The sequence below is a fragment of the Leucopleurus acutus genome, assembly GCF_964270905.1.
Source record: "Leucopleurus acutus genome assembly, chromosome: 10".
Classification (NCBI taxonomy): Eukaryota; Metazoa; Chordata; class Mammalia; order Artiodactyla; family Delphinidae; genus Leucopleurus; species Leucopleurus acutus.
This window is the reverse complement of record NC_139153.1, coordinates 36,555,027-36,578,926: the sequence shown is the minus strand read 5'-3', so window position 1 is coordinate 36,578,926 and position 23,900 is coordinate 36,555,027. Positions and strand designations below refer to the sequence as shown.

The following is a 23,900-nucleotide window of genomic DNA, read 5'->3' as shown; positions in this document are numbered from 1 at the left end:
ACTGCTAAGCTGTTCTCTGCGTGTGATGTACCAGTTTGTTACAGTATGACATAAGCTGTGTAAATTTTGTGAATGTGTATATAATGATATATTCATTTTAAAAAATCAGGCAACTTTAGAAAGTGTCTAAATTCTATAAAAAGATCTCTCTTAAACAGTGAGTGGATAGAAGTAAAGTTAAAACATACCTTATTGAAACATGTACTTTTACTTTATTTACAGATTCGGCCACAGGTCACAAAATTAAAACCAAGCAGCAGTGTTGAACTAGCTGTACCAGCCGTATCTAAGTACATTCACCTCTGGTCGTTCAGCACTGTCAGTAAGCAAACTCTTGGTAAGGCAGATGGAGGCATATTTATAGTCTGTCTGGGAAGCTGACTGCCAGATGGGGCAGTTTGTCCTCTTTACCCAGCTGAAATGTCCCTTGTCCCTTTGTTGCTGCAAACAGGCATTGAAGCCTAGCAAGTGTTACTTCCCACACATACTGTCTTCCAGGATTTCCTGAGAAATGCTTATAGCATATTTATTTACTTTATATTTGAGATCTCCACATGTCTTCGGATTAGGCTGAATTTGCCTGTTGGGTCCGGAATATACCATTTTTCCCAGACATCAGTATATGAAGCAGTTCTTCCCCATGGCTTAAAGTGCCCATTCCAGTGGAGTAGCTTGGCAGCCTTAACAAACTGGGGTGAATATCGTTTTCCAGCACTGGAACCTTACATTTAGGAAAAAAGAGCCAAATGACTGTACTAATCAGACACAAGACTGCAGGAAACTTAAGGGAAACAATATATTCCATCCCTGAGGGTGGTCCTTTAGACACTTTATTAGCTTAGGCCCTTGGTTAATTATCTACTTACCAAGGTGGCGAACATTCCACATAGGGTCGATGGTGGAGTGCTGTTGATAAAATACGATCAGCAGAGGTGGTGTTGTGATGCTGCCAGCCAGTGTTCTACTGTACAGCCCTTCTCTTGGTGGGACAAATAACAAATGAAAGCTGTTAGTAAAGAATCCTAATTCCTGTTAGTGAAGACCACCAGGGTTGAAATAACAAGAGTTTTCACAGCTAGGCCAGTTACATACTTACTCTACATTGAGTTTCATCCATTTTTCCAGCTGGCTAGTTATATTCTGTCTTTTCCATTCTGTCAAGTTTGCAACAAAAACTCCAGGGTTAAATGAGCAGGTGCTGGCTTTCATGGAAAGCTTACGAATTCTTTCCTTTTTATAGTCAAGATATCCAATGTAATTGTACTAAAAACACAATTGGGATATATAGTATGTTTAATGCTTCAAACAGTAATTTGATAACTGTTCTGCTTACTTATGACTTCTCAGATTATTAACAAAGGGCTCTACATAAAGCAAATAAAAGTGACACTTGGGATTGCAAGTTAGACAACAGGAACCTAAACATTAAGCCAGATGTTCAAGGAGAATTAGGGTGTCTAATCCGTGAACCAATCTAGGAAAGCAGCCTTGAGTTTTGGGATGAAATAATTGGTGAATAAAATGTAGCTAAAGATTTAGAATTCCCTGATTTTGCTGCCTCTCCCCATTGACATGAATTATAGGGAGTGGAGTGTCTATTTACAAGGTCTAATAAGTAATTTACCTGGTTCCCTGCTCCACGGATGACAACTTTAGTAGAGGATGAATCACAATCTTCTGAAAATGCAGCTGCATGTCCTGGCTTCAGTGGTGTATTGTACAGGGCAAGAATATCACCTGAAACAGATAGGGTTTAAGATTTACACTGGAAGTTGCCCCAAGATTCCCTATTCCTCCCACTTAGGATGGCCTTTTATAGGATATCATAAATAAGACAACCACTATCGCCCACGCTGGACAGAGAGCAGCACTGATGGTGACATTCTTTAGTACCTTGCACAATTACATCATCGTCCATATATATGGCCTTCTTTGCGCTGGGGACCAGAATTGGCAAGTAGAACCTTGCAAAGGTTAACTGGAAAAGGAAAGAGGCATTGGCACAAGATTTGTCAGTGGCTGTGCTTTTGTTTATTAGAAACTCCCAGAATGCTCTCAGTATCCATGCAGGAGAAGACAGCCAAAGGTCTCTGAACTTCCAGGTTTGGTCCCCAGGGAAGTACTAGTACTGTACCCACAGTTACCCAGGTATTCCAATCATTTCATAATACTACCAAGTACAAACAAGGATGCATGGAACTCACTGGTTTCATGGAATCCCCCTGGTCAGGATCCTCCTTTACTTTCCCTTCCAAAAGTTTAGTGTCAAAATTCACAATTTTGTACCTAATGCTTTTCAGGGTACTGCTGCTGAGCCAGGACCTGATGAAAATAAACCACTAAATATCAGTTTTAAGTAATCATGTCCCAAACCACAGCCATGTCTCTGCTTTCCAATAAGACCATAATGCAAGAGAAATCCTGAGGACAAAATAGGTGTCTTCAAGCCCCTTCACCTCTGAGCATTGGTTTCCTCATCTGCAGTGAATTTACCCACTAAAGACCCTTCCTGAACCAAGATTCCATGGTGATAGTGCACCCAAAGGCTCATACTTTTGATCACTCTTCTGACACTAAAACTGCTGTAAAAAAAATTCATTATGGAATTGAGAAGATCCTTTCACCACATGGATCATTTAACATTTGTCCCTCCAAATACATCAGTGAAGAAAATGAGTCAAAATATGATGGTAGTGAAAGCTAAGTTATCAACAAAGCTGGTAAATCAGTCTGTTAATCTACACACTCATTAATTCACTGTGTTGGCTGAGTGATTTCTACCTGAGTCTAAGGTACTGCCTGTAAGAAACGTCAGTATTCCCTAAAGAGGTGTTGCACATTTTTCCTAGGCCCATTTCACATCAGCGTTTTGTGGATATAATGTTATTTCTATAGTCTATTTTAATGCAATATTTCTTTCTACATTATTTTAGATGATTTCTTGAGTTTTTAAAATACGGAAAAATAATTCTTAACAACTTTGATGAACAACCATGGAGAAAGGCACAAGGACAGATATGTTTTAGAACTTTGACCACTATTAACCTGTTAGATAAAATGTTTCTTGGAATAAACTTTGTAAATCTTAATTCAAAGCATCTTTCAAAACACAGTTAAGACTATCCATCAGATTGAGTTTCTATTAATCACAGGTTACAATAGTAAGGATCATTTGCTGAGCGATTATTATGTCGTAGGTGTTTTCATATATTTTTTCATTTACTTGACACAACAATCCTCTAATCTGGATATTTATACCCCGTACTTACAGATGAGTAAATGGGTTCCAAAGAGTTAGGTAATGTTCCCCACTATGGGCTAAAATTTGGATCAGTGTCTATGCTCACTTCACCATACTACCTTGCCATTGCTCCCATGTCCCTTCCCACTCTAGACCAGAACTACTCAAGAGCATGTTCTTGAAATAAGGAACTCGTAAGAGAATGTAAATCAACACCTTACTTCCTTCATTGAGAAAGTCTTATTACCAAAAAAAAAATCCACTTAACTATGCATAGTAACGCAGTTGATTTACATCTTGGCACAGTTTTCTTACATGTTTTTGCTATCATGGAGACATGTTTATGGTGCAATCACATGGAAGAACAATGTGCAGTTTACATGTGGTATAACTGTATAGGAAAAATGTAAACACTGAAAAACATTACTGGATTGGCAGCTGGCCTGCTCTTAGAGCATCCCGTAGAAGCAGAATCATCAGGGAAGCCGAGCTCACCGGAGATGGTCTCCTGTACCGTTGAGTGTAACAATGTAGAAAATCACATTGGAGCGAGTGTTGTGCTGAATACTGTTTATGGCTGCAATGGCCCCCCCAAGCCTATCTTCAGATGCAGCAATGACCACAGGAATCTCCTCTTGTCTCCCATCTACCGCATGTTGGGGAGCATTTGGGACAAAGTCTACAGGCTGAAGCCCCACAATTCCTGAATCTGCAAAGAACACAAAGGTACTGTGATACAAACACAATCTCAAGAGCTTTTGATACAGAGCCCAAGGCATGAAAAGAGGTAAGCTGAGAATTATGATACACCTCATTCTGCCTCATTGTAATGTGAAGCATATAGCCCAGAAATTGTGTTTTCTTGTATGTAACCAGGCCTTTGGAAAAGCATTTTTAAAAAAACAGGCAGACAATTCTGATACATTACTGGTAGGAATATAACAATCTTTTTAGACCTTATTTGGGCAATTTGTATCAAGAGCCTTAAACAGGTACATGGCCTTTGACCCAATAATTCCCCTTGTGTCTCTTAAGGACATCTGAGAGGTAACCAAAAGTCACAATTTTATTTACAATTGTGAAAAACCTAGAAACAGACTAAAAAACAGTTGTTTTTCAAACTGAATTGTATCCCACAAGTAGGCATGAAATCAGTATAAGTGGATCGCAATCAGAACATGAGTAGGAAAACAGTTCCTGAATTGGAATAGAACGGTGACTTAGAAAATATCAGAATGCATCACATACAGCAAATGCTAGTATTGTTTTGTAAACCTTGCTTTTTATAATGTTTATTCATTTACTCATTCATCATGCATTGAACACTGAATGCCTACTATGTGCCAAGCAATATCTAGGCACCAGGGTTACAGCCATGAATAAGATGGTCAAGTCTTTACCATTGTGTAGGGCAGATAGACAATAAATACATGTATGTGTCTGCTGTATGTAACACATTCATTATTGTGGGGTTGCCATCAAAAAAATCTGAAAGTCATTGTACCAAAAGACTTTTTCCTATGGCAAAAAGTAAACTATGTGACATTAAATTTACATATGAAGAGTTTTGTCATGGTGACGTACTTGGGATATAATTATGTGAAAAACCATGTCATGTGTAGTTTATATATAGTATAATCTCAACTGTATAGAAAAAAATACAGAGAAAAAAAACCTGGAAGGTACTAACACAAAATTTTAATAATTATCTCTAGGCAGTGAAATCATTTATTCAGTGAATATTTAGAAGCACCTCCTATGTACCAGACACAACTGTCCTCATGGAGCTTGAATGCTGTTTTCTTTTTTATATATGTTCCCACCAGAAGCATGCATTACTTTATGTAAATATATATGTATATATAAAAATACACACACATATATACACTATTATAAAAACATGCTATCAGAGCACTCGGTGAAAGTTAAGGAAAAGCTATTAGTCTTTTCCTGCTCTGGTCAAGTACAGTGGGCGACAATCCAAAAATGATTTTTGACAAACACTCTGAAGCCTCAAACATCCCTCAATACCAAGGCAGAGCAGTATGAACAACTAATCTAAAATAACCGGCAGCGGAATTAAACAATAGTGGTCTTTTAAATCAGGTGACAAGGCTTTGTGGTTTTGTTTTACTACTAAAGACCTGCTGATATGGTTTCATGTGTTAAAGCAGAGTAACAGGTAAAGGAAAGTAACCAGACTGACACTCTAGTGAACAGAGGAGGCATCAAACACCAGCAACACTCACCTGTCCCCACATTCTGAAGCCCTGCCCTACTGAAATGTCTGTAGATAACAGCCCACAGTGGCTCCTTTCTCCAAGGCCTCTGATTTGGTAAAAAGGAATCTTCTGTGAGATCAAACCCTCAGCAAACAACTGCCCGGCAAGGAGAAGGGGACAGGCTGCAAGAGCACAATGAGTGCCACCTGCCTTTCTGAAAGTCTTTAGTACTTCTATAAGGCCAAGAAAAAAGCCGCCTTTTCTTTGAATCTAGTGATGTAACTCAGAATGTGGGACACAGGGAATTCCAGGTCCTCAACACATGCCAAGGCATTAGTCAGGGTTCCCATACCTGAAACCTCGTTCCTCAGCAAACTGCTCAGGCCGAGGAAGTTATGGTGCAAAACCAGTAAGAAGAGAGCAACAGCCAGGACCAGGATGATAATGTTTACTGAAACAGAGGAGAATGCCCATGTTACATCTCTTCACCTTTTGACCTGGTATAAAACAATAGAACTGTAGAAAGGACATACCTTTACGGAATGACATCTTTTTCTTCTGTCTTATATAAATATTAGTTATTAACCCTACAAAACAAAAACAAGCCCCCAAAGTCAGTAGGTACATTAGAATGGCCATCAAAATGCCTACATGCTTTTTGTTTTTTTTTCTGGCTGCGTGCGGGCTTTCTCTAGCTGTGGTGAGCCAGGCTAGTCTTCGTTGCGCTGCGCAGGCTTCTCATTGCAGTGGCTTGTCTTGTTGCAGAGCATGGGCTCTAGGCACGTGGGCCTTAGAGCGCAGGCTCGGTAGTTTCGGTGCACAGGCTTAGTTGCTCTGCAGCATGGGGATTCTTCCTGGACCAGGGCTCGAACTGGGTCCCCTGAATTGGCAGGCGGATTCTTAACCACTGTGCCACCAGAGAAGTCCCACCTACACACTTTTATTCAGGTAGAAACAAGAAATGCATACGGTATTTTCTGCAAGAAACTCGTTTTGAATTAACAGTTTCCAAGGACCCAATTTGGGATCTGAATTTTTTATGGTAGTCATAATAATAAAATACTTCCAGTAACTTATAGCCTTGTATACCATATGCCACTAGATGAAAAGCAAAAGAAGTTCTACCAGGAGGAATACTTGGAGTCTAACCACTATGGAAATGTTTTCTGAATGAATTTCTACTTAAAATTCCTAATTAGACATGGACTTCAGTTGTCTATGATCCAGTAAACCAAGGTCAGCCTCGTTGGTACAAACATCCCTGCTCCAAGATGTATTCCATTCATCTTTAACTGGAATTAAAGAAAACAGAAAAAAGAACAGTTCCCAAATTCATTTAAAACTATAGCAGAGGGACTTCCCTGGTGGCGCAGTGGTTAAGAATCTGCCTGCCAATGCAGGGGACACGGGTTCGAGCCCTGGTCCAGGAAGATCCCACATGCCGCTGAGCAACTAAGCCCGTGCGCCGCAACTACTGAGCCTGCGCACTAGAGCCCGCGAGCCAAAACTACTGAAGACTGCACACCTAGAGCCCGTGCTCCGCGACAAGAGAAGCCACCGCAATGAGAAGCCCGCACACCGCAACAAAGAGTAACCCCCACTCGTGGCAACTAGAGAAAGCCCGCGCGCAGCAACAAAGACCGAACGCAGCCAAAAATAAATGAACTTATAAAAAAAAAAAACCTATAGCAGGGAAACAGAATTACAAAAATTCACAAAATCCAATCTTGCTATCAAAAGTTTAGAGCTCTAGTCTCAAAAATTAAAAATCTGCTAAAAGAAAAAATTAGCTTCTTCTGGGGCTTCCTATCTGTTGGTTAACTACCCATCTCTTATGAAAGTGGTGTCTAATACTGTCACTCCGCCGGTGGTTTGTGCTCCCCAGCTCATCTGAAGCCTTCACTTTTTCAAAACAATTCAATGGAAACAAGACTGTAAGTGGGGCTAAATTAAACAATTAGGTTTCTACAACAATCTCTGGGTAATGTTTCATTAAAAACATTTTATACAACCTGGATATTGTGATCCTACATTTGAGAACTTTACCCCTTTCTACTTCATCTTCCCCCATGGGAGTACCTAACATTTACATAAAGGCTATTAATTTTACAAAGCACTTTCAAATATAGCATATTTCTAAAATCAAAGTTAGTTTGAATTAATTTCATCTTAAATGAAGTGCGTGCCTATCAGGCACTTGATTTCTCAAGGCCTTTGAAAAGAAGAGAAATATATTGAAGTGCTGTTTAAAAACTGGGATCACAGGCCAGATTACAAATTTGGGAGAACATAATTCAGACTCCCAAAGAACAATCTAAAATACACACATTCTTTCTCGCTCACTCTCATTTCTTTCTAGAACAGTATATGTAAAGTATATTATACCAACAAGCTTACTCTCTAAAGACTACAAATCGTTATATACCCTGAGCCATGTGTCTCTATCTCCTCTTGAGGACTGAGCCTTACCTATAGAAGGTGGCAGACTGGGGGCTGCTCAGACAGAGTTCTAACATCTGCCTGCTTGGAGTCAACTTCCACCAAGACTGGAGAAAACTATCTCACTTTAATAAATCTCATTTAGTTAATGGTATAAGGGCCAATGGTTTAGCTCAACAATGTCCACTTACAATTACTTACAGGTGGTATGTTAATTGAGAGGCACAAGTATTTGTGCTATTGTAGCTAGCTAGACAGAAGAAAAACACAATCCCAGCAGGTATTTGATGTACTTAAGTAGATTCACATGGCAGAAACCACCTACTCCTAAAACTCTTCCACAGTTATCTACATGCAAAATGCCGATTATTATGGAGTGTGTCTGATCCATATTTCCTTTCCTGGTGCAATTCCTGGTAATGGAATTCACTGATCTGGTTAGAAAGAATTCTCAAAACAAAACTGTATGTACATCCCGGATGTGCAATATTGGCTGTATTTTTGCAAGAGTACACAACTGTGTACAATTTGATCAGTAATATTCAATTGTTCACTATGAAAGGTAGCATTTTGTCTATAAATTACAAGACCTTCACATTCCCAAATCATTCACAATACACACACATAGCAGGCATTCCCAGAAATATGGGTGAAGAAACCTTACGGGGCAAGAACACTTTATGTTTTTAACTTGCTAGCTACCTGCAATAGTACCCACATCTCAGTGGCCTTTTCTGCTTTTCTTTCTACTGCTATATATTCCCAAGGAAGGCCATTCCACTCATGCTCTGCAACCTATCCTATAATTGTTTCCTTGGCGCAGCATCAGCAAACTCTTTCCCTCTCTGCTGGATCACACACTTAGCAGCATTAATTATCATGCTCTGGTATCTTCCAGTTAATTAAAAAATAAAAATAAAAAAGACACCACTTCCCATATCCCAGCAGACCCACAGACCCGTTTCTCTGTTCACTCTCACTCTAAAAGCTTGAAAGGATTTAAAGTTCCCAGCTCCACTTTCTCTCTTGTCCTCTATCCTACTTCAACCAGACTTCTGGCCCTACTTCTCCATTCAAAGTGGCTTTGTCGAGGTCACAAAAGACCAAGGTCATCTTTCTGTCCTCTTACCCATCCCCTCAGAGGCCATCAAGAAAGTTCACCGCTCCCCCTCTTCAATTATGAAATTATCTCATTTATTTGATTTGTTTCTTTGTGTCTTCCCTGCTCTATGAAAACAGTGATCCCAGTGAAAAGTGTTTATTCGTGTATCCTTGCCATCTAAAACCATGTCTGGTAAATGGTAATAGGTATGTGATATTTGTTGAATGGTCTTGTTAATCCAGGAGCAAGGCTGGTTCTCAGCTCTGAAAGGGAACACGATCTTTGATAATAATCATGAAAACAAATTCAAACACAAGGCAAGACATGGATTCCAATGGAGATCTGAAATTGAACCTGACACGCAATCTCCTTTTCCCATGATTATCTTTATAGCTCAAATACCATAAAGGCTCTGCAGCAACTGCCACCCTGTGAAATGCATTTAAAGAGGGATAACACAGAGGGATTCATCTATTTCTGCATACGAGGGAAAGTCCGTTTAGTCTCTGCCAGACTGAAAGGTGGAAAAGGCACTAAGGATATACATCCACTTTCTCTACCTCTTCTCTGCCTAGCTCCTACTTGGCTTTCAGGAGTCAGGGGAGCCTCCCCCAAACCTCACATTCAGCTGCATCTCCCCTGAGCTCTCACATCTCCCAGGCTTCGCTCCCCCAGAGTAAATCCGGCTTATATTTGTGGGGTTACGTGGCTGTCTCCCTTGACACACTCTGGGCTCTAGGAAGGCAAGGACCTGGTGTTGGTCACGGCCATGTCCTTGGCCCAATTCATGGCACAAAAAAAGCTGCCGGGAATGTTTGTTGACTGCATGAGGTCGGCAGCCGCACACCGCCTGCCCTGGAGTGCCTAGAATCCCACCGCCTGTGACCCTGAGGCGCAACACAGCACAGAGGCCAGACAGCCAGTTGGGACCCACAGGCCCAGGTTTCCCAGAACAGTTTCTCTCCGGAACGTGGGTCTTCCACCTTGCTCAGAGTAACGGGGCAGGGCCTAAGCTTCTGAGATAGACGCCGGCCTTGAGAGGCAGTGCGAAACCTTTGCTGGCCTCTTTCGGGAGGCCTGAGTCTGTGAGGACGCCAGTGAAGCCGCCAAGCAGCCTGGAGGGACAAACTGGAGACTCCCCGGGTGGGAACTCTCTCCAACTCGTGTGAAGAGACGGGCCAGGACCCGTCCTTCTCCGAGGGCATTCCCTTTCTCTGGATGATGGGTTCTGGGGTACTCCCCTCTAAATTCTGGGGGTCAATAACGTTTAGGAGTGTTTCGCAATGGGTGACGCTCCAGGGGTTCTCCCCACCCCGCGGCCCCGAGGCCAGCCGTTTCCCTCGGACGCTCCCCACGGCCTCCCTTACCTGCAGCCCGAGGAGGAGGGGCCGCTGCCCACGCCCCGGCCCGCCCCGCCAGCTCAGCGTCCCCACCGCAGGTCCCGGGGCCCAGCCCGCTGCCGGGCCGCCCGCGTCCCCTGCACTCCGGACCGAGCCCGCCTGCCCGCTAGCTCCGCGGCCGCCGCGCAGTCCCGCAGCCCCCGCCGTTAGCCGCTCGGTCCGCAAGACCGTCGCGCAGAGCAGGCGCCGCCGGGCAGCCCCACCGCTGGGGTCCTCGCCGAGAAATGTCCGTCGCCATGGAGACGGGGCGCGCGCAGGCCGCCGTTAAGCCGCGAAGGCACAGCCAAGTACAGTTTGGCGGACCTGGACCGCGGCCCTCGGCACCCAACAGCACTGACGGCGAACCCTTCACGGGCGCGTGATGCCTCGGCTCGGCCGCCACCGTCAGCATCTCGGCCCTTGCAGAGAGGGCGCCGGCCTACAGGCAGCTCCGAAAGCGCGGGTCGCCTAGCGAGGGCACGGGGAGGGGCCTCGGGCCGACCGGGTTTGTGGGAGACATCCGCTTCCGGGGCCGCGGCCATCGCGACCCTCGGCTCGACGGGACAGTAGAGCTGTACGCAGGAGCTGCCTCCGGCCCCTACTGTCCCTGAGTCCCGGCCGCCTTCGCTCCGCCGCTCGCCTCCTGAGCCAGTCATGTTGGAGTATCTGAGTTCCTTGCCCACGCAAATGGTGAGGGCGCTGCCCGCCTCGGCCCCAAGATTCCTACACGCCGCTCGCGAGCCTGGCAGCTCCGCAACCCTTGTCCGAGACCCACCCGGTGCAGCGCGGTTCCTACCCCGGATGGCTACTTTCTTCCCCGAAATGAATCTCCTGGGTCCCCTTCTCTCTTCCCCCGCGAGGATACCCCAGCCCGGGTTCCGTGAGTTTGCTTTAATTCCCCCGGGAAACCCAGAATGTCATTCCTTAAGTTCTTGGGGAAGTCCCATATATTGGGATCGCCCTGTGCCAAAGCTGTGAGGCCAGGGCAGGAATGTACCTCTCCAGTGGTGGAACCAATTTCTGCTTTGCTCTCCTTCACCTCTAGGATTACAAGGGCCAGAAGCTAGCTGAACAGATGTTTCAGGGAATTATTCTTTTTTCTGCAGTAAGTATTGGTTTTGCATAGTCGTCTCTCCCCACCCCCACCCCAGCTTGACTGTATTTAATATACTTGCTTTGTCTCTAGATAGTTGGATTTATCTACGGGTACGTGGCTGAACAGTTCGGGTGGACTGTCTATATAGTTATGGCGGGATTTGCTTTTTCGTGTTTGGTAAGAAATTTATGGGTGCTTGGATGTTGGTGGCAACTTAGGTTTTCTGAATTGGGTTGTTTTGGTTGGCCCTAGTAGTGAGAACCGGCACCATCGTTTACCTCGTCCTTCCCTTGCTATCACTGGAAAAGTAAATGCCAAATAGCATCAGATAAGGTTAAGTTACATAAAGCTCATTTCTTCTGGTAGGCGATCCAAGCAGTAATCTTAAAGTCACACTAGACCTTAAGACCTTACGGTCTTCATACTGCTCCCTCCTCACCTTTCTTTTAGCTCTTAAAGCCATGTGTAAACAATGAGGCTTGTTCTCACTTACAGTATCTTGTCTGGGTGGTGGCACATAGTTTTCATAGGAATGTCAGTTTCATTTTTTTTACCTTTAGCATAGGAGTCATTTGGGAACCAGGCATTATCCATAATGCTCTTTTAAACTTTTAATGGCCATAAATGATGCATTTTCTCTGTTCTGACCCAGCTGACACTTCCTCCGTGGCCCATTTATCGCCGGCACCCCCTCAAGTGGTTACCTGTTCAAGACTCAGGCACAGAAGACAAGAAACCAGGGGAAAGAAAAATTAAGAGGCATGCTAAAAATAATTGATTGGGGTTTTCATGATTGAGCTTTACTACTGCACCTGCTTTTGTTTCGTGTGACATGAGCTAAATTGTTCTCATATCCAAAACATGAGCTAAAAACACCTATGCTCAGCTGTGTACAGATTTTGTTCTCTCTATATTTCACTTTTATGTTGGGTTTTGATTTATAAATATTTTAGACCTTCTCTTCACAATTTTCCTCTGAAATGGAGAACAGAAAACACAAGTATGCAAAGTTTCTTTCAGGTCTACAAAATAATGAAGAATAAAAGCCTCATAAATGATAGTACAGTTTAACTATCAAAGTTTTATAATTCATTATGAGTCATCAGGCTGTTTTAATGTTTTCAAATAAAACTCACAGTGCAACTCAATGTCTAAAGAGTCTTTTGTTTATTGTTCTGCAGCATGACTACTAGTAAAAGCCAAAGTTAGAAGTTTGTGGTTCTGAAAGTGTAAGAACCATTTCTCTTTTCTGAAGCTACAAGTTCCTAACATACTTTTTTTTTCTTTAACAACAGCAAAAGCACCTATAAAAAAACTTTTGCTTTATACATTTAACATCTTATTCAATGCATGATTCATATGTGATATCTTACAGCTGTGAAATTTACCACAAATGTAAATTTGTGGTAAAGTAGTATCTTGGTACCACTAAAATAAGGCTATTGCCAAGCAGAAAACATTTAATCCAGGCTTTACCTAAGGTGGTTCAAAGTGGAAACCATAAAACTGTAAATTCCTTTAAAATTTTCCAGAGGGCCGAAGAGAAAAATGTTCTAAAGGCCTTGTGGGAGGGATGGGAGTGGAAGGGTTATTACAGGTAATATTCTGTTTCTCAATACCAGGATATAGGACTTCCAAACTATGAGTTTTAAAAAAAGGGAGCAAAGACCTTAATATAGCAAAAGTCAGGAAAGGATTCTAAAAAAGGGGAAGAAAAATAAAAGATGGCAGAAACAAGAACAAGCATATCAATAAGTATAATAAATGTGATTATAAAGTTAAGAGCTCCCAATAGGGTTAAAAATCATGTCATCTCATGTTCTCAAAATGACACCCCAATGGGCTTCCCTGGTGGCGCAGTTGTTGAGAGTCCGCCTGCCGATGCAGGGGACACAGGTTCGTGCCCCCGTCTGGGAAGATCCCACATGCCGCGGAGCGGCTGGGCCCGTGAGACACGGCCGCTGAGCCTGCACGTCCAGAGCCTGTGCTCCACAACGGGAGAGGCCACAACAGTGAGAAGCCCGCGTACCGCAAAAAAAAAAAAAAAAAAAAATATATATATATATATATATATATACAGAATGTTAATAAAAAGGGTATGGAGGAGATTTTTTTTTTATTCTAAGAAAATAATATGTATAACTTTATACCAGTAAGTTAGAAAACTTTAGTAGAACTGATGACTTTGCAGAAAGATGTGGATTTATAAAACATGCAAGAAATGGTAAATAGCTCAGGAAGACCGATGGTTTGCCAAAAATTTGTCCTCAGCTGAGCACTAGGACTAGATGTTTTTAGAGTTAAGTTGTTAAAAACCCTTCAAAATAAAGAAATTTCAGAAATTAGGCCATGAACCCAGGCCTAGCACCTGGCACATAGTAAAAACTAAATAAAAGTCTTTTATGTGGACTAGAAAGAGAACATTTTATTATTTTATGTGTGTGTATAATTTTCATAAAAGGTAAGACATTTTTAACTGTAAAAAATGAAAATATTTCTGGAGTCATATTCATGTTTAGAGTCCCTCAAATGCAGAAGTTAAAATTTACTAATCAAAACTTTTATTTTTTAAAAACTATTTGCTAGATGGGTATTGCCCCTTATTAAACAACTAATAAAATATGTGATATACAATTCTACATTTAAAACATGGGAAGACAATATCTTGATGTATAAGAAGACAAATTTCAGGAGACAAATATGTCCAACATAACTAAAAGGATCTGGACTTTACTTAAAACCTGCTGAATTAGAAAAGGAATTAGCGTTTAAGGAATGTTTTCGCTGATGGAAAAATAAATCTTAAAAAGAAAAAAAAAAAATCCAGTATGTAAAAACATATTGATTTACTAGCCCAAAATAACTCCTAGTTTCATTTCTTGTATACCCTGAATGAGGTCCATATTAAATGGAAATAAAATGTTAAAACATCCATCAATATGCAAAAAAAGGAATTCAATGCTCAAGTACTATATATAATGCCATATCTTTAAATCTACTCCCAGAATAATAAAAAAAATAATTTATCAACTTCTACTTAAGGTTATTAACAGTAAAAAGTAGTGTCACTGGATATATGTCATTTATTTCTCCTATTGCTTTCGTCACTCTAGTATAATATAAAACTTCCAATCCAGTATGTTATATCCCTGTATTCAAGCTAATAAGTACCTTAAAAAAAATAGTTCTAGATATCAAGTTGGTTTAAGGCTCAGTAAACAGTAACCAAATAAACGTCGTACAACAGATTTTCCCTCATAAAGAGAATAAGATAGCCAAAGGTTTTTTTCTTTTGTAATAAGCTTGCTTCATATTACTCTGTCCAATTTTTTTCTAGTAAAAAAAGGCCCAACAAAATATAAGGATGGTGAATGGACTCCAGTCATTATTATAGGTTTGTTTGTTTTTGTTTAAGCCAAAAACGTTTGAAAATAGTTTCATTCTGGCAGCAGATTAGGTAAATTCTCAAAATTTTACATTATCTTCAAAAAATTTTAACTGGTGAGCTTTCACATTGTAAGTCACATACTTTTCACCCATGTGCTCCCGCAAACGTACCTATTTGGGAAACATAAAAAAAAAAAAATCAGTATATAGTAGAAAAAAATATTTCTGTAACCTTAAAAGGGCTATTCTAAGCATGATACCAAGAGCAGAAACCTTATGGGACAATACTAATAGTTCTGTTTACATAAAAATTTTAAATGTCAACATACCAAAAAATAGTCATAAGAAATTAAAGAGCAAACAATAAACTAAGGAAAATATTTGCTACATGTCAAAGAATTAATACCATTAATGTATAAAGAGCTCTTAAAATCAATAAAACACAGCAATATTAGAATATTAGATTGTAAAGTAACTATACTCTAATAAAAAGTAATTAAAAAAAAAGCCACCAAACACCTGTTATCCTTATTAGAAACCTAGACATTCCATTTCATATCACACACATGAAATGGAGAAAATAAATTAATTAAAGGGGAAAAAAACAGAATATTAGAATTGATAAAACAAAATCAATCCCATAGATAACTCAGTAAAGGCATTTAAAAAATAATACAACCAATTAACATAAAATTCAAACTGACTAGTAATAAAAAAAAAAACGGACTATTTGATACTCAAAGTATGTCTGTTGAAAGAAATGCCTGAAATTGAAATAACATTTAATAATATGTTAAACAGATGTCATGCACTTCCTGATACAATGAACTGAGAAGGACACAACATCACCTTTGTGGTATTCCTACCAAAAATGCATAATCTGGATCTATTCATGAGGAAACATCAAACACACCCAATCTGAGGGGCATTTTATAAAACACATGGCCTATACTCTTCAAAAACGTCAAGGTCATGAAAAACAGACTCAGTAACTGTTCCAGATTAAAGGAGACATAACAACTAAACCTAAAATGTAATCCTGGGGCTTCCCTGGTGGCACAGTGGTTAAGAATCCGCTTGCCAATACAGGGGACACAGGTTCGAGCCCTGGTCCGGGAAGATCCCACATGCCGTGGAGCAACTAAGCCCATGTGCCACAACTACTGAACCTGCACTCTAGAGCCTGTGAGCCACAACTACTGAAGACTGTGCACCTAGAGCCCGTGCTCCACAACAAGAGAAGCCACCACAATGAGAAGCCCACGCACCACAACGAAGAATAGCCCCTGCTCACTGCAACTAGAGAAAGTCCGCACACAGCAATGAAGACCCCATGCAGCCAAAAATAAATAAATAAAATAAATAAATTTTAAAATAATAATAAAATAAAAATAAAATGTAATCCTAATTGGTTCCACATCCAGCATGACAGCGTGAGAAGCTCTGCAGACCCCTCTTCAGTGAAACTGGTGAAAATATTTAAAAAACCAACCATTTAAAGTCTCTGGAAATGGTCATTAGGGCATACAGCAAATAGGGACCCTTTTTTTTTTCAAGAAAATCTACTAAAACTCAGTTAAAAACAGTAAAGCTACTAAGAACAATGAGGGTCAGTGAACTGAATTAAAATGAAATGTCTCCTTCCCCACTCCAGCTCGGTGAGACAAAAACTTCACTACACTGGTGAAGTCAAGAAACTTCTTTCCCCCTAACTCCTAGTTGGAAGGCAATCTTCCTGGGAGGGGCAGGACATCAGCATATTTCATCCTGCCCCCAATACCTGATGGTGACAGTAAGCTTTGGGAGAGTGCAGCCAAGAGGTGGGAGCTTCCTTTTTATGCCCAGCTCAGACATGTAGGATAGAGGCTCTATCTTGGGTACAGGGCCACTGAAAATACGGGGACCCCAATCACCTTTGCCCCAGACCATAAAGTGAAGTTTCCATGCTGGGTGAAGCATGCCAAGAAGACCAGATGCTACTGCCTCTCACCCCCTCTGAGCTTCCAAAGTGGGGGTATCACTCAGAGAGACAAGCAAGCTACTGTTCCCACTCTCAGCTCCGGAGCTGTGCTCCCAGATTTTGCCTGGGGGTAGAAGCAAGACATAAAATAAGCACCAAGTCTTTAATGAACTGACTTCATTTGGAACAGAGTGTGGAGAATTCAAGCCTAAGGGTGCTCTCAAAAACTGGAGGTAGTGGTGAAAGGCAACTGGGAGGAGATTAGTACTAGGTACATTGGATATAGGCTAAACTGTACGCCAGCTACTTTTAAAGAACCAAGAAGCTGGAGGGGCCCTGGGTTCAGAAAAAAATCTCAAACACTAAGTTTGGGAACTACCTCTTCAAAGGAGCTCAGCTTTGATTGGATCTGCCTTTGGAGCAATGTAGCCCCAGGGCATTACTGAGAACAATAAAAGCGATCAGCTGGCAACCAAAAAACATCTGGGTGAAGTCTGGGAAAGGGAGCATCAAGAGAGCTCTGCCAGGGACTTCCTTGATGGTCCGGTGGGTAAGACTCCATGCTCCCAAGGCAGGGGGTCTGGGTTTGATCCCCGGGGTCGGGAACTAGATCCTGCATGCGTGCCACAAATAAGAATTCGCATGCCGCAACTAAGAAGTCCACATGCTGCAACTAAAAGATCCCGCATGCTGCAACTAAGACCCAGTGCAGCCAAAATAAATAACTAAATAAATAAAGAGCGCTCTGCCAAACCCACTGTCATTCCAAGGTAGCTGTGAACATACCCAAGGCTGTACCCTAAGGGGCAACATCAGAGGCTTTACATTGTGGGGACTAGGGTAAGGGGTTCATAGACTTTACTAATATAATCCAGCCAATCACTAAACAAATAAACAAGCAAATAACAATAACAACCCCCCACCACTGGAGGCCAATACTCAGACTTGTAACCATTTATTATCTAAAATGTCTAGTTTCCAACAAAAAGTTATGAGACATGCAAAGAAACAGAACAGTACGACACATACACTAGAATAAAAGCAGGCAAGATAAACTGCCTGTGAGAGCAACCAGATGTTGGATTTAACAGACTAACACATCAAAGTAGGGATTATGAGCATGTTCAAAGAACTAAAGGAAATCATGATTACAGAAGTAAAGAAAGGTATGATGACAATGACACATCAAACAGAGAATACTGACAAGAGAAAGAAGGCATTTAAAAAACCAAATGGAAATTCTGGAGTTGAAAAGTGCAATAACAAATGAAAAAATTCACCTGGGAGGCTAAACAGTATATTTGAACTGGCAGAGAGAATAAGTGAGCTTGGAGATAGATCAACAGAGATTATGCAATCCAAAGAACAGAGAGAAAAGAAAATGAAGAAAAATGAACAGTTTCAGAGAAATGTAAGACACCATTAAGCACAACAGCACATGTATAATGGGAGTACCAGAAGAGGAGAGAGAAAAGGAGCAGAAAAAATATTTGAAGAATATTGGCTGAAAATTTCCCAAATTTTTAAAAAAACAATCTACACATCCAGGAATCTCAATGAACTCTAAGCAGGATCATCTCAAAGAGATCCACACATGGACACATTAAAGTAAAAGTCCTGATGCTGTAATGTATACAGAAGTCAAAATGTAAGGTTGTACACATGCAACTTATATAATGTTATAAACCAATGTTATCTCAATAAGAAAAAATAAATTTAAAAAAATAATAAAAAGCAATATTACAACAACAAAGTAAAAGTGCTGAAAGCCAAAGGCAAGAAGAAAATCTTGAAAGCAGCAAGAGAAAAATGACTCAGTACTTACAAGAGAACCCCAATAACATTAACAGCTGACTTATCATAAACAATGAAGGCCAGAAGGCAGTGGGATAACATATTCAAAGAACTCAAAGAAAAAACTGTCAACTAAGAATCGCATATCCAGTAAGGCTATCTTTCAAAAATGAAGGCAAGGGGCTTCCCTGGTGGCGCAGTGGTTGAGAGTCCACCTGCCGGTGCAGGGGACACAGGTTTGTGCCCTGGTCCGGGAAGATCCCACATGCTGTGGAGCGGTTGGGCCCGTGAGCCATGGCCGCTGAGCCTGCGAGTCCGACGCCTGTGCTCCGCAACGGGAGAGACCACAGCAGTGAGAGGCCCGCGTACCGCAAAAAAAAAAAAAAAAATGAAGGCAAAATAAAGATATTCCCAGATAAACAAAAACAGAATTTGTGACTAGCAGACTTGCCTTGCAAGAACTACCAAAGGAATCTCATCAGGCTGAAAGCAAGAGACCCCAGGCAATAATTCCAATTTACATGAAAACAGGAAAAGCACTGATGAAGGTAATTATGTAAATAAAAACAATATAAATACAAATTGCTTCCCTTTTCTTCTCTGAACTGATTTAAAAAGCAATTGTATAGGGCTTCCCTGGTGGCACAGTGGTTGAGAGTCCGCCTGCCAATGGACGCGGGTTCGTGCCCCGGTCCGGGAGGATCCCACATGCCACGGAATGGCTGGGCCCGTGGGCCGTGACCGCTGAGCCTGCGCATCCGGAGCCTGTGCTCCGCAACGGGAGAGGCCACAACAGTGAGAGGCCCGCGTAACGCGAAAAAAAAAAAAAAAAAAAAGCAATTGTATAATACAATATGTATAGAAGATGCTGGAGGAGGAAGAAGCACCAGGAATCTATCTCCTCACATGGACAAAAATTGCACTGTCAGAATCTGCCAGATGTAACTATTTTGGAACTCTGGAGTCTATTAAAGGCTTGAAACATTCAGGAGAAGGCTTGGATGGTAAATTTTGGTTAATTCCAGTCAATTTCAGCTCTTAGCACCCCCCCCCTCACCCCCCACCAAGAGCAGGTAGCTGTCCAACATTCCTGGAGCAGCCTGTAGATAGCTTGTAGGAGCCAGGGTAGGCAATAAGAATCTTGTCTTCCAAGTACTAGGGATCTCTGTACTGACAGCTGATTGCTGCTTCTCATCACAGAGGGGCAGACACAGAGGCAGGCAACCACTGCTGCAACGCTCATTGACATTGTTACAAACACCACAGCCTTCAGCTGAAGCAACTTCCAAGGGATTTAAAGGGACTAACATAGGTATTGTGGGAGTCCCAGAAGAAGACAGAAAGAGGAACTGAAATTATTTAAAGAAATAATAGCCAGAAACTTCCCAAGTTTGATGAAGGACATGAATATAAACATCAAAGAATCTCAACAAACTCCAAGTAGGATGAACACAAAGAGTTCACATTCAGACACATTATAATCAAACTGTCAAATGCCAAAGACAATCTTGAAAGCAACAAGAAAGGAGCAACCCTTCACATGCAAGGGATTCCTCAGTAAGATAATAAGCAGATTTCTTATGAGAAACTTTGGAAGCCAAAAGGCAGTTGGATGATATTTTCAAAGTGAAAAAAACTGTCAACCAAGAATCCTGTATCTGGCAAAAATGTCCTGCAAAAGTGAAATAAAAAAGAAGGAAATCTTGCCGTCTGCAACAACATGGATGGACCTTGAAGGTATTATGCTAAGTGAAATAAGTCAGAAAGAGAAAGCCAAATACTGTATGAGCTCATTTACATGCAGAATCTGAAAAAAACCAAACTCATAGAAAGAGACAACAGACTGGTGGTTGCCAGAGGCGGGGAGTGGGGGTGAAGGAAATGGGTAAAGGTGGTAAAAACGTAGAAACTTCTGGTGAGTTTTGGGGATATAATATACAGCATGGTAACTATAGTTAATTGTACTTTATTGTACATTTGGAAGTTGCTAATAGTAGATCTTAAAAGTTCTCATCACAAGAAAAAAAATTTATGACAGATGATAGATGCTAACTAAACTTATTGTGGTAATCATTTCAAAGTATATACATATACCAAATCATTATGTTGTATACCTTAAACTAACACAGTGTTACATATCAATTATTTCTCAATAAAACTGGGTGGGGGAGAACTTAAGACATTTCCAGATAAATGATGAAGAAGTTTATTACCACTAGACCTGCCCTGCAAGAAATACCAAAGGAAGTCATGCAGGCAGATATGAAAGCATACTAGACAGTAACTCAAAGCTGTATGAAGAAATAAAGATCTCAGTAAAGGTAAATACATGGGCAATTATCAAAGCTAGTGTTATAACAATGGTTTATAATTCCATTTTTTATTTTCTACATGATTTAAGACACTAATACACTAAAAAAAATTATTAGTCTAAAAAGTTATTAGTCTAATACTAATATAACTTTGGTTTGTTCCACATTTTGTTTTCTTCAAAAATTAAGAGACTAATGCATTAAAAAAAAAACCAATTACTAGTTTATGTTTTTGGTTACACAATACATAAAGATGTAATTCTGTGACATCAATAGCCAAAAGGGGTGAAGACAGAGCTTTAAAGCAGCAGATTTTTTAAGTTAAGCTGGTATAAATTCAGACTTGAGTATTAAAACTAGGATGTTAAATGTAATCTCCATGATAACCTCAAAGAAAATAGTTATAGAATATACACTAAAGGAAATGAAAAGGGAATTAAAATGTTTCACTACAAAAAAAAAGAAGTACTAAACATAAAAGAAGGCAGTAATACATGGTATTAGGGACAGAAAAAGCTATAAAGCATATAGAAAACAAACAGCAAAATAATGGAAGTTCCTCCTTATCAGTAATTGCTTAAGTGTAAATGAATTAAACTCTCCAATCACAAAGACGGAAATTGGCAGAATTGTTAACAAAACTATATGCTTTCTGGGGCTTCCCTGGTGGCGCAGTAGTTAAGAATCCACCTGCCAATGCAGGGGACATGGTTCGAGCCCTGGTCCGGGCAGATCCCACATGCTGCGGAGCAACAAAGCCTGTGTGCCACAACTACTGAGCCGGGGCTCAGTGAGCTGCAACTACTGAGCCCGTGTGCCACAACTACTGAAGCCCATGCACCTAAAGCCTGTGCTCTGCAACAAGAAAAGCCACCACAATGAGAAGCCCACGCACCGCAACGAAGAGCAGCCCCCACTCGTCGCAACTAGAGAAAGCTCGCGCATAGCAACGAAGACCCAATGCAGCCAAAAATATAATTAATTAATTAATTATTTAAAGAACTATATGCTTTCTACAAGAGACTTTAGATCCAAAACAGATTGAAAATGAAAGGACTGAAAAAGATATCCCATGCAAATAGTAACCAAAAGAGAGCAGGGGTGACTATACTAATATCAGGCAAAACAGACTTGAAGACAAAAAAGGTTACAAGACACAATGACATTATACATTAACAAAAGGATCAATACGGCAGGAAGATATAATAATTATAAACGTTAATGCACCTAATAACAGACCATCAAAATATTTGATGCCAAATTTGACAGAATTAAAGGAAAAAATAGACAGTTCTACAAATAATAGTTGGAAACTTCACACTCCCAGTAATGGATAAGACAACCAGACAGAAGATATGAAAACAGAGGAGTTGAACAATGCAAAAACTAACTAGATCTAACATACATATAGGGAATGCTCTACCCAACAATAACAGGATACACATCCTTCTCAAGTGTACATGAAACATTTTCCAGAAGAGATATATATGTTAGGCCACAAACTAAGTCTCAATAGATTAAAAAGAACATACAAAGTATCTTCTCTGACCACAACAGGATGAAGTTAGAAATCAATGACAGAAGAAAACTAGAATATTCACACATTTATGGAAATTAAATAACACACTCCAATGCACCAAAGAAGAAATCACAAGGGAAATTTAACATATTGAGAGACAAATGAAAATGAGAATATAACCAAAACTTATGAGATGCAGCAAAAGCAGTGCTAAGGGGGTAATTTATAGCTGTAAATGCTTATGTTAAAAAAGAAAAAAGATTTGGGGACTTCCCTGGTAGTCCAGTGGCTAAGACTCCGCGCTCCCAATGCAGGGGGCCTGGGTTCAATCCCTGGTCAGGAAACTAGATCTCACATGTTGCAACTAAGAGTTCACATGCTGCAACTAAAGATCCCGCATGCCACAAGAAAGATCCCACATGTGGCAGTGAATATCCCACCATGCCGCAACTAAGACCTGATACAACCAAATAAATAAATAAATATTTTTTTTAAAAAAAAGAAAAAAGATTTCAAGTCAACAACCTAACTTTGCAGCCTAAAGAAATAGAAAAAAGAACAAATTAAACCTAAAACTAGCAGAAGGAAGGAAATAATAAGATTAGAGCTGAGATGAATATAATTGAGAACAGAAAAATAGAAAAAAATCAAAATAAGCAAAAGTTGGTTCTTCAGAAAGATGAACAAAATTGACAAACCTTTAGCTATACTTAGAAAAAAAAAGACTCAAATTACTAAAATCTGAAATGGATTTGGGACATTACTACCACTCTAATAAAAAGAAATAAAAAGGATTCTAAGAAAGTACTATGGGGCTTCCCTGGTGGCGCAGTGGTTGAGAGTTCACCTGCCGATGCAGGGGACGCGGGTTCGTGCCCCGGTCTCGGAGGATCCCACATGCCGCGGAGCGGCTGGGCCCGTGAGCCATGGCCGCTGAGCCTGCGCATCTGGAGCCTGTGCTCCGCAATGGGAGAGGCCACAGCAGTGAGAGGCCCGCGTACGCAAAAAAAAAAAAAAAAGAAAGAAAAAAAAAGAAAGAAAGTACTATGAACAATTGTACACCAACAAGTTGCATAAATGGACAAATTCCAAGAAACATAAAACCTACCAAAACTGAATCATGAAGAAATAGAAAATCTGAATATCCCCATAACTAGCAAGGAGACTGAATCAGTAACCTAAACCTCCTAACAAGGAAAGGCCCTGGACCTTTGCTGGTGAATTCTGCCAAACATTTGGACAGGAACTGATACCAATCCTTCTCAAACTCTTCAGAGAGTTAATGAGGAAGGAGCACTTCCTGGCTCATTTATGAGGCCAGCATTGCCCTGGTGCTAGGGTCAAACAGGGACACCATAGGAAAAGAAAAATATACACTAATATCCCTTATGACCACTGATGCAAAAATCTTCAGCAAAATACTAGATGATTAAGATGTTCATGAGAGAT

General features: G+C 40.7%; 3 protein-coding genes across 10 annotated transcripts in view; 1 reads left to right on the top strand and 2 right to left on the bottom strand.

Annotated features, from left to right (window-relative positions):
* Positions 1-521: 521 nt before the first annotated feature.
* GLT8D1 (glycosyltransferase 8 domain containing 1) lies at positions 522-12,123 on the bottom strand. Of its 5 annotated transcripts, none has more exons than XM_082848696.1 (10): positions 12,034-12,123; positions 5,997-6,050; positions 5,816-5,914; positions 3,737-3,950; positions 2,205-2,322; positions 1,894-1,978; positions 1,625-1,737; positions 1,097-1,263; positions 867-979; positions 522-721 (listed from the first exon to the last, which is right to left on the bottom strand). In XM_082848696.1, the coding sequence occupies exons 1-10, from the start codon at positions 12,071-12,073 to the stop codon at positions 531-533; spliced, it is 1,194 nt and encodes a 397-aa protein (XP_082704822.1). In that variant the 5' UTR covers positions 12,074-12,123; the 3' UTR covers positions 522-530. The 5 variants fall into 5 exon arrangements, with proteins under 5 accessions (XP_082704822.1, XP_082704823.1, XP_082704825.1 ...); XM_082848697.1 differs by lacking the exon at positions 12,034-12,123 and adding an exon at positions 10,372-10,383; XM_082848699.1 differs by lacking the exon at positions 12,034-12,123 and adding an exon at positions 6,400-7,888 and having other exon boundaries at positions 5,997-6,114.
* SPCS1 (signal peptidase complex subunit 1) lies at positions 10,849-12,627 on the top strand. The gene is made up of 4 exons (XM_082848700.1): positions 10,849-11,073; positions 11,429-11,488; positions 11,570-11,656; positions 12,132-12,627. Exons 1-4 carry the CDS (start codon positions 11,038-11,040, stop codon positions 12,255-12,257), a joined length of 309 nt encoding a protein of 102 aa, XP_082704826.1. The 5' UTR covers positions 10,849-11,037; the 3' UTR covers positions 12,258-12,627.
* Positions 12,628-13,668: 1,041 nt separating this feature from the next.
* NEK4 (NIMA related kinase 4) overlaps positions 13,669-23,900 on the bottom strand; it is a 57,191-nt gene continuing 46,959 nt past the window's right edge. For all 4 annotated transcript variants that reach the window (XM_082848538.1, XM_082848536.1, XM_082848537.1 and 1 more), the window contains one exon: positions 13,669-15,037. In XM_082848538.1, the coding sequence (XP_082704664.1) occupies positions 14,945-15,037 (93 nt within the window). In that variant the 3' untranslated portion in view covers positions 13,669-14,944. The remainder of the gene's footprint in view (positions 15,038-23,900) is intronic.

Bases quoted from the DNA above. Each gene is read 5' to 3' on its own strand.
- GLT8D1 (XM_082848699.1), bottom strand. From the start codon at position 6,555: ATGGTATACAAGGCTATAAGTTACTGGAAGTATTTTATTATTATGACT. The intron at 5,915-5,996 runs GTATGTCCTTTC...CCTCTGTTTCAG, and splicing joins AAAGATGTCATTCCGTAAAG to TAAACATTATCATCCTGGTC. The intron at 722-866 runs GTAAGTAGATAA...CCTAAATGTAAG, and splicing joins GTGGAATGTTCGCCACCTTG to GTTCCAGTGCTGGAAAACGA.
- SPCS1 (XM_082848700.1), top strand. From the start codon at position 11,038: ATGTTGGAGTATCTGAGTTCCTTGCCCACGCAAATG. The intron at 11,074-11,428 runs GTGAGGGCGCTG...CTTCACCTCTAG, and splicing joins GTTCCTTGCCCACGCAAATG to GATTACAAGGGCCAGAAGCT. The intron at 11,657-12,131 runs GTAAGAAATTTA...GTTCTGACCCAG, and splicing joins GATTTGCTTTTTCGTGTTTG to CTGACACTTCCTCCGTGGCC.